The sequence below is a fragment of the Polypterus senegalus genome, chromosome 15, assembly GCF_016835505.1.
Source record: "Polypterus senegalus isolate Bchr_013 chromosome 15, ASM1683550v1, whole genome shotgun sequence".
Taxonomy (NCBI): Eukaryota; Metazoa; Chordata; class Cladistia; order Polypteriformes; family Polypteridae; genus Polypterus; species Polypterus senegalus.
The window spans coordinates 130,891,766-130,914,381 of NC_053168.1; the positions used below are offsets into that span (position 1 = coordinate 130,891,766).

The window sequence follows — 22,616 nt, forward strand, 5'->3', positions numbered from 1 at the left end:
AATAAATAAAGCCAAGACTTTTACTTTTGACCATATTATCAAGTTTAAAGACATGTACACTAACCACAATACAATTTTAGACAAGTTTATATTGTTTCTTTAAACCGAGCTATTAAATGCTCTAAAAAGCTGACGTAAAACGTTTCTTCTATTTTAAGCATTAGCTCTAATAGAAAAATACTGTTATGTTGCTGGCAAATCGCACCGTTGCTGGTTGCGAGGGAGCCCCCATAACAGTTCAAGCTTCAGGGTCCCAAAAGTGTAGATCCGTACTTTCAGTGCTTGTAGAATCCATGCCACTAAGAATCGAGGCTGTTTTCAGGGATAAAGAAGAACCTATCCAGTAATTGTATAGGGGTCCTAAGAATTTGCTCAGTGAGTGTAAAAAATACTTCTACAAAGAATGAAAATATACTTTACTATACCTCTGAAAACATGTATGGGGTGCAGCTGCAAAAGGAGTCCAGTAGATGGCAGTGTCACTATTCGAGGCGCAGAACGCTTATGCAACTTTTATTTTGATACAACGATTTGCGTTTCTGCTCGGATGACGTTTACGAGGTTGCGCCGTGGTCAGGCGCGCAAGCGTGGAATCAGAGTTGTTGTGCGACTTGCGGAGCATTTCCTGTATTCATTTTAATTTGTTGTATATTGTTTTGTGTAAATGTGTGATACTCCGGCCGAAACATGTCTGCCCGACAAGCTGCAGAACAGGCTGAAACAGCTACAGGAACTAACAGAGTTTGCGGGGAGTTGCGAGAACAAACTGAATGTGTGGTTTGATACTTTGGGATGGAGTCGACACATGCAAGACACCGACAATGTATTGGTATGAGCCAGTATTGCAGTTTCATTATTCTAAATAAGAATACAAAATTACAGTTGTAAACAATCTTTTTAAGTTACGCAGTCCCCCACGTATTTGAACATTTTTGCCCGGTTCTTGTAAAGAAGTTCCCTCTGCAACGCGAGAATATCGCGGTGGCTGCAGGTTTTCGTTTCGTTTGGTTTCACAGTGCGCGACCCATAACCGATTTTTATTTGAATTCTGTGTTGGATTACCTTTCAGTTTTGTGTGGAATTTTTTTTTTCTCAGAATCGCTGTGCAGTGTACAATTTACCTTAGTATGAAAAAGAGGATCACATGTGAAATAAGAGGATTTGAAAATAGGCAGATGAATTGTTTTATGTAATGTTAGTCAAGAGCTTCACCCTCACCACTGACCTCAAGAGGAAAAAAGCACACAGCAATTATCATTAAGAACTTCTGGTCCCGACTCGTTCTTGTCACATCTCGACCACTGCGACTTTGTGCTGACAAGAATACCGGCATGTGTCACCAAGAATGTGGAAATGATTTGAAAATGAGGCAGCACGTCTGCTGTTTACACGACCGAGTCGGGCACATGCCACTTCTCTTTTCAGATCACTACGCTGGCCCTTTGTAGTGGCACATATTAAGTTCAAATCCTTGGTGCTTATCTACAAAGTAGTCCGTGGGTAAGCATCTAAATTTGTGAGGTCGTGTCCAGCTTCTTGACCCACTCAGGACTGCTGATGTTAGGCGTGGTATCAAAATCAAATCTCAGTCCAGACCTTTCATGTGTAGCTACCTCTATTCAAAATTCTGACTCCTGCACTGTGTTTAAGAAGTGTTCGAAGGCTGTTGTTTGATGAATTTATGTGTAACTGATTGGTATTTGTAATCTAGGAACTGTAACCTTCAGTACTGAGTAGTTGGTGCAGGTTTGCTATGTTTTCCGTCCTCACAGCCTGGATTTGCAGCTGCTCTGCCCAGGACTGTACAGCCTTATAAAGGGTTTGGAGAATTGCGCACAGTTAACCAAAAGTTCAGGATACTGTATCTACACTACATCCTGCCTCAGAGAGGCAGAGTGCATCATGAAGGGCTGAAACCATCCTGCCGTGGACCTTTTCTCCTTTCTTCGATCTGGAAAATAACTCGAGACCATCCATACACAAACAACAAGGTTCAGCAACCCAATATATTCCCAGTCAATGAGACTGCTGAACAAGCATAGGTCGGCAGTATTGACATTATTGGCTAACGATGTACTCATTTTAAATTCTAGGTTTTTCTTTACCAGTTATGTAACTAGGTAGTGATCTGCATATTCATGCCTCATACTTTTGCACATATTGTCATTTTTTCAGATTCGGTCATTTATTGCTTAACCTGTGATCTGTATGCTGTATCTGGGAGTACATTATCATGCAGTGTCACTTACTGTACCACTAAATCCAGAACTGTCACTAATATGTGAGACATTTTCTAAGATCTACAAAGTGCTTACAGCGGTATAGCTTTTCTGCAATGTGCTTATTATACTGCATTTACTATTTCTTCTGTATCTCAGAACTGTCAATTGCTTAATTCCTAAGATGCTATAAAGATTACAACCTCTCATTTCACAACACTGGTCACTTTTGTTGTATTGCTATATTCTCCCTCATGTTTACTGCTCCAAGCTGTATGTCACTAGCTGCTGCACAGTATTTTGTACTCTGTAGTTTATTGTTCTTTATTGTTGCAAGACGGTACTGTTAATTTACCATTGCACCATTATTTGTTAGTAAATGGTTGTACTGTGCGAGATAGATAGATAGATAGATAGATACTTTATTAATCCCAAGGGGAAACTAATAAATAATAATTTGAATATACTTGTGCCCTGTACTCTGTATGACAATAAAGACTGATTGATAATACATTGTCTTAACAACAAAATTTGTTTTTTTTTTTGCTGCAGGAACCTTTTGTTATTTGCCCTTATAATAATAATCACCGCATTCCAAAGAGCTCCTTGGAAAAGCACGCCACTTCTTGCAAGCTGAGAATGATGGGTTATTCACAGGAGGAAGAGGTCAGTCTAAGGATGTCCAAAAGTAATATGTGAGCTCATCTTTAGGGACGAGCTGTAGAAATGAAATCTGTGTAATTCATTCCAGATTAGGGCTGGGCAGAAGTGATTGTTGCTAGTATAATTTTTTATCAGAAAGCATGTTCAAATGAATGTTGTATTGCTTTGAATAGTTATATGAATTATGCATAACACAACAGAATTTATGAGTATTTTTTTCCCGTTTTCTACCACCACAGAGAAATGGTTAGGGATTAGAAATGCCACCATGCCTTTTGATTTGTGGCCTGCTCACTAACAGTAAAATCTCTAGCGGTTTGGCGCTTATTTCAGGAAAACTGACAACATGATAGAATTTTGTAGCATTCTCTTTCCTCCTAATCGTGCCTTCACTAGTGGCCCCCAGGACATTGCAGGGCCCAATTATGCACAAATCCACACCCACACAGGGACCAATTAGAAACTGCCAGTAACCATAAGACACCTTTGGAATGATACTTTTATTATTAACTTATTTGTGAATTATTGATGCATATACATGCATACAAACGTGCAGCTGGATGATAAATTGGACTGGACTGCCAATACTAATGCTCTGTACAAGAGAGGACAGAGTCGACTATACTTCCTTAAGGCTGGCATCCTTCAACATCTGCAATAAGATGCTGCAGATGTTCTATCAAGGCATTTGTGGCGAGCGCCCTGTTCTACACGGTGATGTGCTGGGGAGGCAGCATAAAGAAGAGGGACGCCTCACGCCTGGACAAACTGGTGAGGAAGGCAGGCTCTATTGTAGGCACAGAGTTGGACAGTTTGACATCCGTGGCAGAGCAACGGGCGCTGAGCAGGCGCCTGTCAATCATGGAGAATCCACGGCATCCACTGAACAGGATCATCTCCAGACAGAGGAGCAGCTTCAGCGACAGACTGCTGTCACCGTCCTGCTCCACTGACAGACAGAGGAGATCGTTCCTTCCTCAAACTATGCGGCTGTCCAGTTCCACCCGGGGGGTAAACGTTAACATTATACAATGATATTGTCTATTACACCTGCCTTGCACTCTCCACCCTGAATTTTTTTTAACTTGTACTGCATTTTTATCACTCTTTAATTAATATTGTTTTTATCAGTATGTTGCTGCTGGAGTATGTGAATTTCCCCTTGGGGATTAATAAAGAATCCATCCATCCATCCATCCATCCATCCATCCATCTATCTATCCATCTATCTATCTATCCATCCATCTATCTATCTATCTATCATGCTTTACTGCCCTGAAAATGCCTTACACTGTTTTACTTTTTAAATTTCCAAAAAAAGTTATAATTTCAAATAGTTACTGCAGGCTTAGCTCATGAATGTTATTTTTGTATTATTGGTATCTAAAACATGATGTGTTATCAATGAACTTTGCCTGATAGTGTCTAAAGTTGTATTTAGTTATAGAGAGACAACAAATTAAGCCAGCGGAACTTTACACGACTTGTAGTTGTAGAGGATGTCAAACTTACTAATTTTACTTGTGAGATCTTGTAAACCTGAAAACAGAAAACACCTCTAGGAATCACTGGGAATGGTGAAAGAAAAAAAAAAAAAAATACGACTCTATGCAGACATTTCATCACAGTGTCATGTTTCTAGATTGGAAGCTTGTTGCATTCTGACAGGGCCTGTGCCTGTATGAAGGCATTACAGGTTTGGCAAGTTCAACTGCAATCTCTGCTTTTTTTTCCCCCATTCTGTTGTGGAAAATAAAATATAAGGCATCAGATAGGTGAGCCTGTCTTAAGTTGGTGAAGTCCAAAACGCCCCTGATCTCATGCGGTCAGTACTCCAGCCTTCCACCCTGCATGCATTTTATTTATATCTCTCTATTATAATAAAAAATCTTTGATCGAGACGTGATCTTCTTGGAAAAACACTTTGATGTCCCGTGAGACAAAAGGACAGCTGATGTACAGGCTTTTAAATGATCGATGTGCAGTGCGACAAGCAGAACATGTAGCCCAACAGCTGCAAGGCAGCAGCTGATCCGACCGCATCTCCTTAGCATGCGTTCAGCACCAACATTACCCCCTTCACAACGCGAGCGGTAGAGATGCAAAGTGGCTGGCGTGTAGCAACCCCTGCACCCCCCCAAGGGAGTGGGCAAGCAGGGAGCAGAGTAAAAAAACAAAAACAAATTTGCTGTGTTTTTATTTTAGTGGTGTGCATTAACCAATCATAATGAGAATATCATGAGTACTGCCACGGGATATACTCCTATAACACAGATCCTTGTGCAGGCAGCTCAGTGCCATGGCTGATTTGTATATATTATTTGCCATGTGGTGCAGGTACTATGTAAACCAAACCTTAAAGGATCCCTCCCCATGAAATGAAACACATGCAACTCTTGTTATAATATTATTATTATTTCATAAAGATTTATTACTGTTAACTAGCCATTTTTATCTTTCTCATGGAGGAAAAAAGTGCAAAGCTTCTGCACAGATATTGGGACTCAAAAGAGAACCTCAGACAGTTGAACAAGATTTTCCTACATTGACACTTTGTCTCACGTCTAACGTGAGCTCCAAGATTGTAACTCTGTAAGCGCAGCGATATTTTTTTAATACTTATTGTTAGTTTGTGTATGTATTGTGTATTTGTGTATGTATTATGTATTGTGTTTTGTTTGTGGTTATCATTCTGTTTGCGTCTTGTTGAAGGCACAAAGCCACAGTGGTTATCACTGCTGCCTCACAGCTCAGATCATATTTTTGCCCCCAATAATTAGTTCAGCGTAGTTTGGCAGATGCTTCCCTACTGCTCGGGGAGAATTAAAACACCGTTGCACCGTTATAAGCCACTCAGAGCTAGTTTAGGTCCTCCTTCCTCATTGACTTAAATGCATTTCATGGAGCTCAGTGAGGTTCCTGAATGTTTCTCTGATTTTGCTGAACTCGTGGTGCACAGAACTCTGCAGAGTTTACTCATCATTAGTGTTGACAACCAGTGATCACAGAATAGCTGCCATATCAAAATGTGCTGGAAAATGTCAGAGCATTTTCAGTAATGATGATGTTGAATGTGACCACTGCTTTCCGCGACCCTTAAAATTTTTAAGTGTCCCAGAAAGAACAGCCTGTCTGAACGTTCTTGACCTACTATACACCACTTCAAAAGTACTGGATACAAAATGTTTTTTTCTGTATGGTGCTTTGTGACAGCAGTATCCCATTATTTTATTTTTTGCTATTTAACCTGGAATCTTTTTTTTTTCTCTCCTTTATCAGGATCAAATGTACGATCCATCCTTTTTTTATTCAAAGGCAAATGTTCCTTCTGTGACTATAGGTATGTAAATAAAGTTTTATTAAAAGAAATTTTAAATACTTCTAAAAATGTAAAGTAACAACTTATTAAACTTCTACATTTTGTTTGTTTTGTTACTCCTTTCTAGATTTTGCCTAAAATAGCCACTTTAAATCGATTTTCTGTGAATTAGCTTTACAGAAGTGAAATGCATTTTTATTTGGTAAACATCAGATTTCGCCTGTAATGTGTAAGTTAACAAATAAAAAAAAAAAACTGCCAGTTTGTAACCATTGCAGTTCTTTAACTTGCTCATGCTTTGATGCTGATTTGAAATGTACCTGTATTTAAAGCATACAGTGTATATATATATATATATATATATATATTTTTTTTTTTTTCTTTCGGTATCAGACCTGTCTTTTGTTGCATGTATTTCTGTTGCAGAATGTATTATGGTCACATTCAGAATAGTGCTGATATTGGCTTTGTGGGGGTTTATTTTTTTTAATGTATTTTAATTGGGGCACTGTTTCTCGTTTTGATTGATATTCTTGTGGGTTTAATAAATTATCATTTTTTTTATTTCAGACAAAACTTTACAGAATCAGATAATACTTCAAGCAAGAAGTAATGCACCTTATGAAAAAGGAGAAATATACAGCCAAAGTAAGAGCTTAATTCTGAAAGCTGATATTGTTGGCCAACAGTTGAGTGAACTGAGATGGAATGACAATGAGGTGCTACTAGTACAAGGGGCAGTAGCAGACTGGACACACCTGGGCATGTGCTGTTGGTTGATTGTTATTATTTTTGGTAATGAAATGCAATGAACAATATGCATTCACACCACTTTGTCCGTAAAGTTTTGTGGCTGCTGGACTGTACTGCCCACGAGTCTTGTGCTCTGGGGTTACAGCCTATGTCATGACCTTCCATATTTGAATTGCATTTCTTGTACTTAGTTTTTTTTTTAACTAAAGATATTGGAGAGTATTTTACTCAGTTCAAGATATTATTTGAATTGTTAAGAGAGATAAAAAGTAAAGTTCAAGCAATCGTTCTTGGTTTTCTTAATGCATATAGGTTATTTATTCTCCACAGTTATCAGTAGTATATTCATTGTAAGCAGAATGTCATTGCCAAGGAGGCATGATCCATCTTTCATTAACAAAAAAGGAGTCCTGGATAACTGTTCTTGTAATTTCCAAGGTTTCTTCTCCAAGTATGTTCTAAATTCCAGAGCAAAGCTGTTCAAAGTTTCTTAAAACATATATGATTTAAAATTTTTAACACTGTGCCTTATAGCCTTTTTTTAATATCCTAAAATTAATTGAATTTGCCTTTGTATGGCATGCCTCCTAATTTATTTTGTGTACTATTAAGTACAAGCACAAATTATTTACATAACATGTAAACTAACCATTACCAGAAATTGTCAGGCCTGTGCTTAAGGTAGTTCTCTCTGTCGAGATTATTTAATAATGTTAAAGGATTGTTTTCAGTAATGCCAGGATTTCATTACACCAACCTATCATTTCAGATGTCGAAGAGACTATACTATATACCCGATTATCCCTTGCTTCAACAATATGAAAATTTAGGGTGAAGGCACAGTAGTTAGTGTTACTACCTCATGAATGAAGTGTCTTAATTAAAATGATGTGGCTGGTCGGTGTAGATTTTGCACATAGTCTCCATGTCTGGGTAGACCTGTGTGAGTGTGGTTGCGTGTGTGATTAGGCCTTGCAATGGACCTGGTGTCCAGTCAATGGCTACTTTCTGACTTGTGCCCAGTGCTGATTGGATAGTCTCCAGTGCCTCACATCCTTGACTTGGATTAAGTGGGTTTGAAAATGTCCTGTTATGTTAAATTTCGATAACCCAAAGTACACATAGTATCTGAATAGTGAGTTTGTTACTTTTACCTATTTTTACTGTTTATAGTCAAGTGAAATATAGCCATAGTAATTCTTGCTGTGGAAAACACCCAAACCAAAGTATTAAATAAACATTTTATTGGTCATCTCAATAGTTCTTTGTAAGAGCTATTGGAATCTCAGCCCATTTTCCTAATAGCTAGTTTGGTGTGTCCAGATCTGATTCTATTTTTTCATAAATCCAGTGATGCTTAATATTCTCTTAAAGCCTTTGATTGACATTACATGTCTAGTAACGCCTCTGCTTTATAATAAAGGCAAGAAGAAGTCTTTTCCCCAATGTTTAGTTGATTAACATTTATCACAAATAACATGAAAGGAGGTATGATATATCACAACTGTTTTATCACTGTATTTTTTCTTTTTCAGTAACAGGGGTGAGTATAAAGATGAACGTTGAAAGTGCTGGTTCTCCTCTATTAAAGATTATTTTCATTCAGTATCCTTTCAAAATGATATCCTTTTAAACAGATAAGATACCAAAAAAGGCAGTGCATTTTTCTAATATCTGCCAGTTCTTTATAAAGGCTTCACCTATTAATTATTAATGAGAATATTAAAGTTATTGAGTCAGTGTAGTGTTTTCATTAATATAATTTTCTGTTTTCCTTCTTTAATTGAAAAAGATTAATTCAGATGTTGTCATCAACGTCCTGTAAAAAATATTTGCTATTTTATGTTCTATCAAACTTCTGATTGCTAGACATTTAAACTTTTATTTTCATCCTGTCTTTGGGTAAAATAATTGCCTAAACAGCAAATATAAGGCAATTTGGAGGTTATGTCACAGTTTGTTCAACATGTGCTTCACATTCATGTACATCAGTGTGGGTATAGCGCATTTTAGTTGAAGATATAACTTGTTTCAGATTATTTTTATGTAGCGCACTTCAGTTTCCACTTAGATATATAACATGTAATAACACAAAGACACTCATGCTTTGCCAAAAAATATATGATTTTTGATTTATCGGTTTCTGGCTATATACACTGATTACTAAAAACTAGTATTGCAGTAACATTAATGTAAAAAATAATACAGTGCTTGTTAATCTAAGGCTAGCTAACAATGTCAAAAAAAAATCTATTATACACATTTAATTTGTGTTGGTCACCTGGTTTGAGCCCTCACTGAGTCTTCCTCAGCACTGTACTTTTCACACAGATGTCCACCTTTCGGGGTTAATGTTCTAAAGGGCAGAATCCCTTTGCTGGATCACCCATATGCACACCTGCAGGACGCTCTGGGAATTGTAGTCTGATTGGGCAGCCCTCCTAGGTGCCATTGTTGTGGCCATAGGCAGCTGTTAAGATTGGATGACCTTATTCTGAAGGTGCTCTGCTTGACCTAGAAGTGCTTCCTTGTAGCAGTGTCATAGGGCTGGAAATACTCCCAAGGTCCGACATAAAGGGAGCTGCCTCGGCTCAGTTAGGGAGTCAGGAGAGGAGGTGGACAATGCTTGCCTGGGGAGGAGTAGAAGAGAAAGGAAGATAAAGAAAAATAAAATTGTATTGTGGATGAAGCCTGTTTAAGGTATTTGTTTTAAAATAAAAGGCCAGTTTGAACCTGGGATTGTCGTTGGCATAGTTGTATCTGGGGTTTGGGGGGTCTGAAATACCCCATACAGGCCATAATATATATATTTTGTAAAGGTTTGTGTTGCAGTGTTCCCTGACTTAACCATAGTAGGTTAACTGGCACATTTCGATTTTCTCAGTATTATCTTTCCTAAAAAAGTCATTCTCATCTTACAGATTACCGTAATTCATACATACTTGGTGTTTCTTCATTCTCTTAATCCTACCTCTGAATGATTGTGTGTCTTCATAATTGCACTGAAGTCTGCAAGTGTCCTGAAATGAGCATCTGTTATATTTGTGCTTGAAAATATTATTCAGAAGCAAACATTTCTTGCCGTCTTCCTATGTGGAAAGGCTATTTTAAAAAGTGGCTTGCGACCCCAGATTCATATACATTAATTAAAAAGCAGTAAAAATGTACTGTTATAGGAGTTTACTTTAAGGTAGGTTTAGAAAATGGCTGAATTGATTTAATAATCTAATACAAGACTTAATCATTGCATTTTTATTTTTTAGAAAAAAATAAATACGTGATGAAAAGGTAAAATCTGTTAATCATTAGATATTTTGGAGGTAGTGAATTTTACTTGCTTACGCTCATAAATAGGATAATAGTGCTACATTAAAGAGTATAAATATTAAGGGAGGTACTTTTATTATATCATTCTTGCAATGTATTTCTTGTTCTGCTTTTTTTTCTGTGTTTGTAAAAGATCTTGCATTTCTGCTGCAGGTGAGTATTCTGCATCTCAATCTGAAGTTCCGCAGAATCACAAACGTGCAATTTGTGATTTGACAGCTGCTGATCGACTCTCAATTTATGACCATGTTGTGAAAGAGGCAAAGCCTGAAATGCCTAGAGCAGAGGTTGACCCAAATGATGACTTATATGTGGATTTGGCTGCAAAATTGAAAAAAGGTATGAAACATTTTGTTTTCATTTATCACCTAGACTTCATGGTAGATGTGTATTTTTCCCTTTTGTTTTGAATAACAGGAATATATATATATGATTATGCTATGAAGAAATCTTGTGCTGTTTTGATTAATATGTCTTTAAAATAAAATCTGTATTAATACATTTCTGGGAACTTTGAGAACAGCATTGTGCGCATGAATTCTATTATTTTTGCATTTTTAAAGACTAATAGGATTCTGCCCTGAATCATACATCTTTTAGCCCATCCATCCATTATCCAAACCACTATAACCCAACTACAGGGTCACGGGGGGGTCTGCTGGAGCCAATCCCAGCCAACACAGGGTGCAAGGCAGGAAACAAACCCTGGGCAGGGCACTAGCCCACCGCAGCATCTTTTAGTCTGTATTGTAAAATCTTGCATTTCAAATGTCAAACATTTAACTGATTGCAAAAGCTTTCTATTTTTGACTCTCCAGAGGTTTGTGACTAGTGAAGAACCCAGCCAACAGTTGATGTATGCACAATCTTTACCATTTTAACCACCAAAGGTGTACTCTCTCAGAGTTGTCATTGGTCTCTTGGGAGGCCTCCCTTACTAGTACCTTTATTGCACTGTCATACAGTTTTTGAGGATGGCCTGCTCTAGCCATATTCTTTCTATTATTTAATGATGGACTCAGCTGTACATTAGAACAGTTTTGATGAGAACAGGACAGTCATCCTAATAAGCTTGCCAATCCTATTCTACTTGATTCTCCAAAATAACATTGAGTTGTGGTTTACAGGTTCCTAAAGCCCTACTCTTCTGTCCATCTACCTGGCAATGTATTCCACATGTCTGTGGTTCTTTGTGTGGGAGGGGAAAACATTTTCTTCCATTTGTTTAAGTTTACTCTTAATTTTCCAGCTGTATCTGTGTGTTTTTAATGAAGAATTTATTTTAAAGTAACCACCGGGATTTTTCTAGGTCGTCTATGATAATATCTTAATTGTTGCGAGCTGAATTTATCGAGTAGATAGATAGATAGATAGATAGATAGATAGATAGTTTATTAATCCCAAGGGGAAATTCACATAATCCAGCAGCAGTATACTGATACAAAGAAACAATAATAAATTAAATAGTAATAAAAATGAAAAGAATTAAAATAAAATTAATGTTCGCATTTACTCCCCCGGGTGGAATTGAAGAGTTGCATAGTGTGGGGGAGGAACGATCTCCTCAGTCTGTCACTGAAGCTACTCCTCTGCCTGGAGATGACACTGTTAAGTGGATGCAGTGGATTCTTCATGATTGACAGGAGTTTGCTTAGTGCCCGTCGCTCTGCCACAGATGTTAAACTGTCCAACTTTAATTCTACAATGGAGCCTGCCTTCTTAACAAGTTTGTCCAGGCGTGAGGCATCTTTATTTTCCTCACTTTGCAAAAACAGATCAATAGCTCACCTCTTTGTCTGTGTTATGTTACCCCATTAGTGTGAGCCTCTCCCAGTGTCCATTTTGTTAACTGTGAGGGGAGGAATTGTACTGGCATTGTTTGAACACTCAAATGTTTTCTCTTTTAACATTTTAGCATGTTAATAATAAGCCTTAACAGATAAAGGAGTTCTGTGTAGTTTCATTACTCCTTTGTGATGGTTCACCTGAAGTGGCACATCGTGAGTCACAATGCAGAAGCTTCGGAGGTTAACCGGATTCAAAGCCAGAGTGCACTATTACAGTGCGTGCAGTAAACACCACTTACAATGGGATATCTTAAAATCCCATACGATCACGTTAACTTTCTTTCCTCCCTCATGCTGCTTGATCACCTTCATTTTTGTGTCGAGATTAATTGCCTTTTTTTCCTCGTAATTGTAACAGAAATACAACTAAATGTAGTCAAAACCACTGCAGATAATGAACTGAGATTGAGATGAGTGAGTCACGGCATATGGAACTGGCACGACCAAAACTGTTGTTCTTGAATAAAATGCAATTTTAATGGAAATTGATCTAGTATGAAGACCCATAGGTGTCGGGCAAAAAAAAAAAAAAAAAAATCTGTTGGAACAAATTATCAGTCTGTTTGGACGAATTATTAATCCTTTCAAATTGATTATTTTTATTTCCGTAAGAAGCATATGCTGATTGGACGCATTTTATTTCGCGAGCTGTCTTGGTAAAGGTCCTCAATTCCAAAGCACTTTTTTTTTCCTTTCATTATTTACAACACTCGCACAGATCCTCACCTCTTCACCCTGCTCCATTCCGCCCCTATGGCTACAGACGTTGGAGCAGGTGATGACAAGGGATGGAGCAAAAAAAGAAGAAAAGGTCTTTTAGGTGCTATTTCAAAAATTCAGGAATTCAGAGAAGACTAGTCTCTGCACACTGCCATTGAAAAAGAAATCAAGACTTACTTGATGATGAATTGGACTGTTATGTAAACGTACTTGAGTTGTAGAAAACACAAGAATTTAATTTCCCTAAACTGGTTGAAACTTACAAAAAAAGTTCCTGTGCATCCCTGCCTCAAGCAGCCCTTCTGAAGGGGCTTTCTGCACTGGAGGAAGTGTTGTAACACATACCCGTGGTGCTCTGAAGCCCATTGCTGTAGGTAGACTGGTGTGTCTGTCACACAACTTGAAGTTTCCTCAATATAATTTTACAGTTCTTTTATTTTTTTCTAATATCTTTGTGCAGTTTTGGGCAGAACCTGAAGTTAATTATTTGTTTAAAAAATGTTACAGTTTTGTATCTTTGTGCATGCATGATAGAACTTGTTTATAAATGCTATAGTTTTTTCTCCTGTTCAGTGTTTGACAGAACTTTGGATTTTTACACCTATAGCACAGTTTGTTAGATTTTTGTTCTTGTTTGCTGCACAATTCATCTTGAAGCAGAGCAGTTTATCCAGATTATAATGTTCATGCTCTATAGTTCAATTATGATTCGCATGTTATTCCCTTTGGATTCATATCTTGATTACATTGAGGGTTAAGGGGTGCTGTCTTTATAATAGTTTTGTTGACCTTTTGTGTAAATCCTCTAGGCTGCTTTGAAATGGTTTACTCATACCTGCATGATCCCAGTAACACTTTGACTGGTGATTGTAATATTTTTGTGTTATTTTACTTCAGTTTTAAGTAAATAAATAAGACCTGTTTTCCTTAACTGTTGTTTGCGTTAATTTCATTAGTAAGCTACAATTAATATCCTATTAACAAGACCAAGCTAGATCAAGAGGATGTTTGCCAACACATTTGTAAAATATTGTCCACTTTCCGTTTATTGTCAAAGTCACAAAAAATATTGAGGTATAATTTTTTTGCAAATGTTGCACACCCCTACTTGATAGTTTTACACACTTCAATTATACTACCTTTAATCTCTGTTTGCTTAAACTGAGAAGGTTCAACTCTATCAGTCTTTCATCAGCTCATATCTCTTTTCTGAATCAGCCTGTTCATTCTCCTCTGGACTTACTTTAGCACTGTTATCCTTTTTGTACACTTAAAGGAATCACCCCGCATATTTTTGCTGAAGCCTCACTAGTGTGTTATATAGCTTAGGCACAACTTCCATTAAAGGAGGATATTCAGGGCCTTGGACATTTTCTGGTATCCATCTTCTTGGTGGTAGTTTTCAATAACTTTGTCACAGATTAGTGTGGAGTGTCTCTTTGTGTGTGCTCCTACTATAATTACTTGAAACACCTTGGTGTCATCGCAGGGGATCTCCATTTAAGTAGTCATGAGACTTCTAAACCAATTGACTACACCAGTGATGACTGAGGTGTGTCACAGTAAAGGCAGTGAATAATTATGCAGTTATGTTGTGTTTAATAATTATAATAAATAGCATTTAAGAGTCGTTTTGTCATGAACATTGGCAAAAAAGCGTATTAAGCCTAAAGAAAGTTAATGTTGCGAAACAGTTAAACATGAGAAAGTCCAAGTGGTGAGTACTTTTTATAGGTAGCGTAAATCGGCATCTACTGGCTTATATGTACTTGAATTTTAACTGTTGTATTGTAAAATGCTTTTAACACAGAATATTTTTATAACTAATACATGTTATTACTTTCTATTATCACTGTTATTTTTAGACATGGATCATTGTTACAAAAATATTCTATAAACCAAAAATGTGTCTGTCCCTTTTATGAATTAAATAAAAAATGTATAAAAAAAAAAAAAAAAGTTCCACCTTTCAAAACAGTTTGGCCTGAATGCACCTGCATTTTATGTCATGCTTGCATTTTCTGAGCTCTAAAAACTTGTCTCCTGTAATACTGAAGGATCAGAAATCAAGATGTTTAATTAACTAAACGTAGAAGAGAACTGGTTATGCAATTGCTTGTTTTCCACTAAGCATGTACTACATTTCTAACTTTCTATGCAAAAAGAAACCAAATTATCTTTATAGTCTTAACATTTAAGACAAAACAAAGTTGGCAAGAGAGCTGTAAGAAAGTAGAGGGTAAAAATGTAATAATGCATTTGCACATGCTTTTGTATAGGGATTTAGATTATTTTCTGCAAGTTAAAGTGGAGAAGATTTGTGTTGGTCATTAAAGCAGAACTGGAAGTTAGGATAAGCAAGAGCATCAGAGTAGTTGAGAAAGATCTGTCACTAATTTCATTTATTCCTAAGAAGCTATTCAGAAAAAGATCAGTGAAACGTATAGATTAGTTCACAGATCTATCATGAGACTTCAATTTAAGGCATTAGAATAAATACAAAATTAAGTGTCAAAGGCTTTGTGGAGGCCAAGGGGGGTGTGAAAGTTGCAAAGTATTTGTTAGCAGCTCTTACTGTTTTATTATATTTAAGGTCCATCTTTTAATAAAGGAAATGTCAACTGTCCATCTGTGTTGGAAGTTCAGTACATTCAGCTTTGTGGGCTGTATGAAAGGATTAAAAATCTTGTTTGAAGTAAGTGGAAATAGAAAGAATTAAGGACAAAGAAAACTAAACTCCGAGTACACAATAATTTCGAAGGCATGCTTGCTTACACAATGCAGTAAAAGGGTAACCCACCCACCCCACTGCAATCTTCACAGAGGTGTAACATTCTCATGATTGCAACCCTCACCACTAGGCCTTCACTTCCAACCATAAGGAAATGCCCAAAAGGAAAACACATAAAAAATGCATAAATATAATGTAGAACCCCAGCCAAATTGTTGAGAATCCTAACATGAGTGCCCTTATGCTTGTTTATTTATTTCTCTTTTTAGATTGTTTTTATTGTATAAACAATATTTCTGTTATTTTGTGTAGTTTAATTATTTCAGTTTTATTGGGATTATGGGTGTGGGGTTTTTGGTTGATCAGCCTGTTTTTTTTATGATGCTGTATTTCAATATGAAAATAATGATTTTTAAAAAGAGAACAAATATCCCAAGAGACTGTTTTAGCACATCATGCCTTTGGTTGTTTTAATGGACAGTTTTTGACTTAATTTTTTTTTTCTATTACCTTTGTCTGCTTTTTTAGATGAACAACTAAATGAACCAAAAACACGTCTTGAAGTTCTTGCAGAAATGAGAGACTATAAGAGGAGGAGGCAATCCTACAGAGCAAAAAATGTTCACATAACAAAGAAGTCATATACAGAGGTTAGAATCAGTAGCTGATTTATTATATATTAGTTAATGAATAATTAATATTGTGACCACTAGGGGGCATTGCAGCACCCCAAACACATTTGCCACAGACACACAACCCAATATAATGAAAGGTTTTATTTGCTTTCAAATACATTTTCACACCAGTCATTTTCCTTCACCTTCCACTCCTCCAGGTAAGCTTTGTCCTCTTCCACCCTACACTGACTCACCTGGCTGAGATCGGGCAACTTCTTTTATAAGACCCAGGAGTACATCTGTGCTAGGGCATTGCCAATTGGAAGCACTCCTGGGTCAACCGGAAGTCCCCAGAAAGTAGGGATTATGAATCCCAGCAGCCCCCACGGAACTCGACAGGGCTGCCCCACGGGATTACAGATCCCAGTATGCCATGCGGGTTTCTGTGTTAGAATTCCCAACCCAAGGATACTGCCATCTGATAAATTGGAGGAGAAAATGTTCAGCCGTACTTGGCTCCCCCCAGTCCTTCCATTGTACTGGGCTCCCGAACGGATAAGAATCCTTGTTCAATGCCAGTGCAGGTGTGCCATCCATTACAATATATTGTACCAGAGTAAAGTGTGTATTTATATACATATTTTAATGAATTAGAAAAAATTAGGTTACCCCTGTGACCTGGAATTAGAGTATGGTCACCATCCTTCTTTTGTATTGTAAAGATCAACTAAAGAAGGTTGGTGTCAGGATGGTCATGTGAACGTAAACATTAATGCTCCTTTACCCTTAGTCTTTTGTGTAAATCCTGCAAACTTGATGGAACCTGGAAAATCGCTGTTAAAAATGAAAGATTAAGAAAAGATATGTGTTTATATGAACTTCAGGAAGAGAGAAATTGTGAGGAAATGTCGCATGCATTTTTATCATGTGCACATGAGTTTGAGGATTGTTTCCAAAAACATTTAGATGTAATGAAACAGCAAATTCTTTTATCTCTCTTGTTCTCTCAGGTAATTCGTGAAGTGATCGATGTACACTCTGAAGAATTATCTCGGCTCTGGCAAGAAGATGGTGATGACACCAAGCAAAAATCGGAAGAACATGGAGATGCTTCTTCTGGCGCTACAGGAAGGTAAGCTTAACACACCTAACTCTTTTTTTATTTTCTTAAGAGACTTTTCATGATGATCTTTCTTCTGATGACCTGTCTTTTTAAAAATATTACACATTCATAACTTTAGATATGCAATAATAACTTTTGTGTTTTTAACCTGAAAACATAGTAACAATTTTATTTACAGTATATTTCCATCTTCTGTATTCAGCAAATTAAACTGATTACATTAACACTGTTCCTTAAGAAATCAGAATCATCATCTATCTGTCTGTCTTGCATTTTAATGTCAATGTCAATTTATTTATAGAGCACATTTAAAACAGCATCAGTAATGCTGTAGCCAGGGTGCTTTACATTAAAACATAAAATAAAGATAAATAGAATAAAATACAATAAAATGCAATATAACCAGCAGTAACTGGGAACCATCAGTATCACTGAAAGTCATGGAAAGGTAGAGAATAGAAATGCACCTTCAATCTCGTTTTAAACAGTTCAGTTGAAGGAGACTCCTTAACATAATAAGATAAAGAATTCCACTGATGAGGTACAGCTGCTGCAAAAGCCCTGGACCCCTTAATTTTGCACTTAGTACAAGGGATCACAAGAAACAGCTGACCAGTAGATCCAGGCTCTCTGGATGGCTGGTGTATAACACACAGTTCAGATAACTAGACATGAGCATATCTATGGTAATGACTTAAAAACCAGCAGCAACATTTTAAAGTCAATTCTGAAGCTAACTGACAGCAAGAGTAAAGAGACTAAAATTGGACATACAGAGGCAAAATTTTTGCCCCAACCAAAAAATGAGCTGCAGCTTTCTGGATCAGCTGCAATCTGTGTGTCAGGGATTTGCTAATCCCAGAATACAATGAGTTAAAATAAGCAAGCAGAGAATAGATAAAAGCATGAGCAACTTTCTCAAGATCCCTAGGTGATTTTAAAAAAAGGCTTAACCTTGGCTAAAAGACAAACCTGGAAATAGCATCTCTTGACCATTGAATTAATCCATTACTCAAAAGAGAGGTTACTGTCAAAAGTAACCCCAGTGCTCCATACTTGAGGTTTGCAAAACCCCAAATTCTTTATTATTTAGTATGTTAGACTTGCCCCTATACAGTTGCCCCTTACTCAGTTGGCAGTTTAAAATTGTCACTCTGCTTCATAAGTATGTAATTAATGCATATAAAGACACAGATTTACGTAATATTTTCATGATAGCTGCATTATCCATTTCACTAGAATTCAACTTGTATTTACTAGTAGTTTATCTCTAGAGCTATATGCAAGCTGTTCTTTACTTGTAAAAAATATTTTAAATGAAATACCTGTATTTTCTGCTTTTAATCCTCGCTGCAAATGTGTTCACTACAATTATTTCAGGAATAGGTGCCTTAAAGTAAAATCTGATAAAATCTGAATCCTGTTGCACATAGAGCTGATCTGTCACCATAGGGCTTTGTTTAACTATATTTTTTGGGATCATTTATAGTGCTAATTATCACCCGGTGCTTTCATACTTTCCATACGTCTTTTACTCTCCTCTTTTGAATTTAAATTACCTACTTACTAATGAGTTAGTAGTGTCTCAAACTTCTTCCATTCAACTTGTAGATCACCATCTGTCGATTCCCATCATTCTTATGGAAGTTCAAAAGGATCTGGGCACTCTTCACACCGTTGGAAAAGAAGAAGCAAGGATCATGAAAGAGACTCGAGAAGGAAAAGGTAAGAATATTTATTGTAAAGGAATGTTTGCTTCAATTTAAAAATAATATTAAAATTTTAAGAATTTAGTTATAATTCTTCAAATGAAAGAAATGACCACTTTAGTCTCAGGTATTAGCCAGCTTCAAAACAGCAACAAAATTGAGTCTTGAAAAATGTACTGGAATGTTAACCCAAAACCTGACATATATTTGTTTTTAAACATTAGTCATTATAGCTTTGGTTAATGCAGAAAAATGAATGCATGCATATTTGGAAATGCTTCAATTTCTTTGTTCTTATACCTAGGGGCTGTGTCAGGTTTATGTTAATTTAGAAACAGTTGTATATTGAAATATTGTTTTAACAGTTGATTTTTATAATTGGACCAATCATAAAGAACTAGCTCAGCCCACAGCACACCACCTTATTTTGGAAGTAGATGTATCCATACCACCGGTCAAAAGTTTTATAACACCTCTGTTTTCCCACCTTTTCTTCAAATGTAATCAGTTGAAATACAATGAATGTCTTTAAATGGTAAAAAGATAAAGCAGTAAACTGCCGGAGGTGTAATTGTAAAGTTTGTTAGCAAAAATTGAAAAAAAGAAAATATCAAAATATTAAAGATGGGCCTTTTTTCAGGAAACAACTAATTGGTTACATCCTAGAAAATTATGCAGCAATTAAAGTAAGTTAAGCCTTGCAAGCAAACAGTTTGTGCCTATCACATAAGCTGGTGACCCTCAGAAATTTGTCTTCTGATTGGGTTGTGACTTTGGCTCTGTTAGATCTCTTCCTACAGTATATCAGTTTCTTCCATTTTCCAATTGCCTTTGGATTGTGTAGGACACCACTGTACTCACTGACACTTAGATTTGTTTTTGTAATAATGCTGTATCTCATTTCATTTGTTAATTGTCATTTTCTTGCTATAATCAGTGGAGTTTACAACTTTCTTGGATGTAGTAACACAATATGTTCCAATTCTGCTTTAAGACACACATGGGTTTTTTAAGTACTCAGCAGAAGTTGGGGCACCTGTGCTTCAACTTGTAAGGCTTAACTTACTTTAGTTGCAGCACATCTATAGGTTGTAACCTATTAGTAGTTCACTCAAGAGGGCCAATTTTTAATATTCTGAAAATGTCTATTTTTCAGGTTTTGCTAACCTAAACTTTAAATTTAAACCCCTGGCAGTTTACAGCTTACATTTTCACCATTTTAGGTCATTCATTGCATTTCAACTGATTACATTTGAAGAAAAACTGAGATATTCTAAAACACTTGACTGGTAATGTATATGCATCAGGTTTTTAAACTGAGAATTTATTTTTCAGTTTATTTGTTTAAAGCAGGAAATGTGGTCATGCACAAAGGGTAAAATTATTTCAGCATATTAACAGTTTTAAAAATAGTAATGTGGTTTACGTTGTTGAGCCGTGGTGATTGCTTCATTTCGATAGTGTGTCTCTTCATCTGTGTCATTAGCACAACGTCACTGTTGCGTGGCGGGATTTTCTTTGTCTTTTGTAGCAAGCCCGAAAAAATGTAAAAGTGCATGCATGCGCCATTTAGTGGCTGCGGTTGAGCGTGAGCATAGTGGACTGCTCCATACACACATACACTGGTCCTTTGTTATATATATGTCTAATCTATATCAGTATTTAAGGATTAAACTTCCCCCTACAATAGAAAAGCAAAATACCCCAAAATCTCAAAAATGATTTGAGTGATTTGGTTGGAATTTGGCAATGTTACAGAAAATGAACTGATGTGTTTTTTTTTTGTTTTATTAATTGCTATTTATTATTATTATGCTAACATAATGCTTTGTGATGCACTGAGAGATGGTTTCTCCTGCGTCCTTCATTTGCATAAAGCCATTTTTTTCAGTTGAAGAACGGGCAAGTGAAGTTACTTGCTCATGGTCACACTGTGTCCATAGTAGGATGTGATCCCATAATGTCTGGGTTTGAAATCCAAAGCCATGAACTCTGCAGCACACTACCTGCCAATTTTATAAGCCCTTGGTTTATTTCAGAAAAGAAAAAAACAAATTGTATAGAATAGCACTTAGCTGCATCGTACATCTACTACATCTTATTAACTGATGTCATTACAACTTGAGTCTTACAAAATTTTCCGGGCAAGGCTGGGTAAACACAGCTAGAGATTAAGTAAAAAGAAAAAAAGGTTAAACAAATTTTATAGTTGGTGTCAAGAATCGCATGTCAGTGTGACCATTTTGCTGTGTTTCTTGAGCTTTGTCCCACACACTGGTCTTTTTTACAACTAATTTACTAATCACTGGACTCTTTTGAGAATTTCTGATCTTTAACTAGCTTTGTGTATATTTTGTAATACTGTATAACAGGTATCAATTTTTTCACACAAGTCCCAACATAAAAAGGTGCTAAAAACAAGAATGCTGTTTTTAACTTTTTTTTTCTTTTTCATTTTCTTTTAGGGACTCACGATCACCTGAAGGAAGGCACAGAGACCGTAAAAGGCGAAAGTAGAGTTTTTTTTTTTTGTTTTTTTTTTGTGCCAGATTGTGTTTGTACATACTGTCCTCAGGGCAACAGGCACAGTTAATAGTTTGTTTTCATAGTTCATGAAATATTTGTTTTCTTACAGTGCATTCATTCCATCAAGATAATTAAACTTGTCTTTATCCAAAACTCTAACCTCATGAAGTCTTATTTTTTCTTAATATGTCAATTGTGGTATCAATTCAGCTGAGAATTAACCAACATGTGGTCAGTTCCCTTTCAGAGTTTGCTTTTGTTTAACTGACATGTGGAGGTGAGTTTCTTAAATGACATGTAAAATTTGTTTGAAGATGTATAATAGTTACTGTACGTTTTGGTGTGGTTACCTTCAAAAAGATGAAACCGCTGGACAGAGGAGGCTAATGGGTCACATGAAACTAATATAACCAAAAATGATGCTTCTCAAAAATGTATAATTTAAAATTCTGAAATTGTTTACAACCTCAATTTTTGTTCTTTTTGTGAGCTTAACATTAGAATTAAAAGTGAAGCGATTAGCTCCTTGTTTGTTTTGTTGAATTTTTGTATCATAATAAAATCATAAACATATCGGAATTGCAGATTGAGTTTTACCTGACAAATGAGGAGGCCTGAGTGTTCTGCAATGTTACATATACTATGCTCAAAGTTATAATTTGTAATTTTTGTTTTTATCCTTTACACATTGAACCCAGAAGAAATACCTATTCATTTATTTTACATGTTTCTAAATAGCAACCGAATAGAGAAATGCAAGGATCACTCATAGATTGGTATAGCATATTGAAGCGCAGACCTCAGATAATCATTTTACATTAATTATGTATGACAATGGCCCTTGGTGATACCTTGAAAACTAATGATTCATTGGAGGAACTTGATTCTATTACGTGTAAAATTTCCACTTAAACATACTGTAGTGGTAAACCCATGTCTTAATTGGATTGCTGGTATGTTTAGCGTGTGTATTTTCTGTAGAGATTCAGTCTTCTGACAGATGGTCTCGCGTTGTCCTCAAGTTACCCTCTTGTACAATGAACGAATTCTAACCAGAGTGAA

At 36.4% G+C, this 22,616-nt stretch overlaps 1 protein-coding gene across 1 annotated transcript; it reads left to right on the top strand.

The window, feature by feature from the left end:
* The first annotated feature begins 573 nt into the window (after positions 1-573).
* snrnp48 (small nuclear ribonucleoprotein 48 (U11/U12)) lies at positions 574-21,713 on the top strand. The gene is made up of 9 exons (XM_039737036.1): positions 574-829; positions 2,772-2,885; positions 6,162-6,222; positions 6,772-6,849; positions 10,435-10,620; positions 16,108-16,229; positions 17,207-17,328; positions 18,931-19,044; positions 21,494-21,713. Exons 1-9 carry the CDS (start codon positions 665-667, stop codon positions 21,543-21,545), a joined length of 1,014 nt encoding a protein of 337 aa, XP_039592970.1. The 5' UTR covers positions 574-664; the 3' UTR covers positions 21,546-21,713.
* Positions 21,714-22,616: the final 903 nt, after the last annotated feature.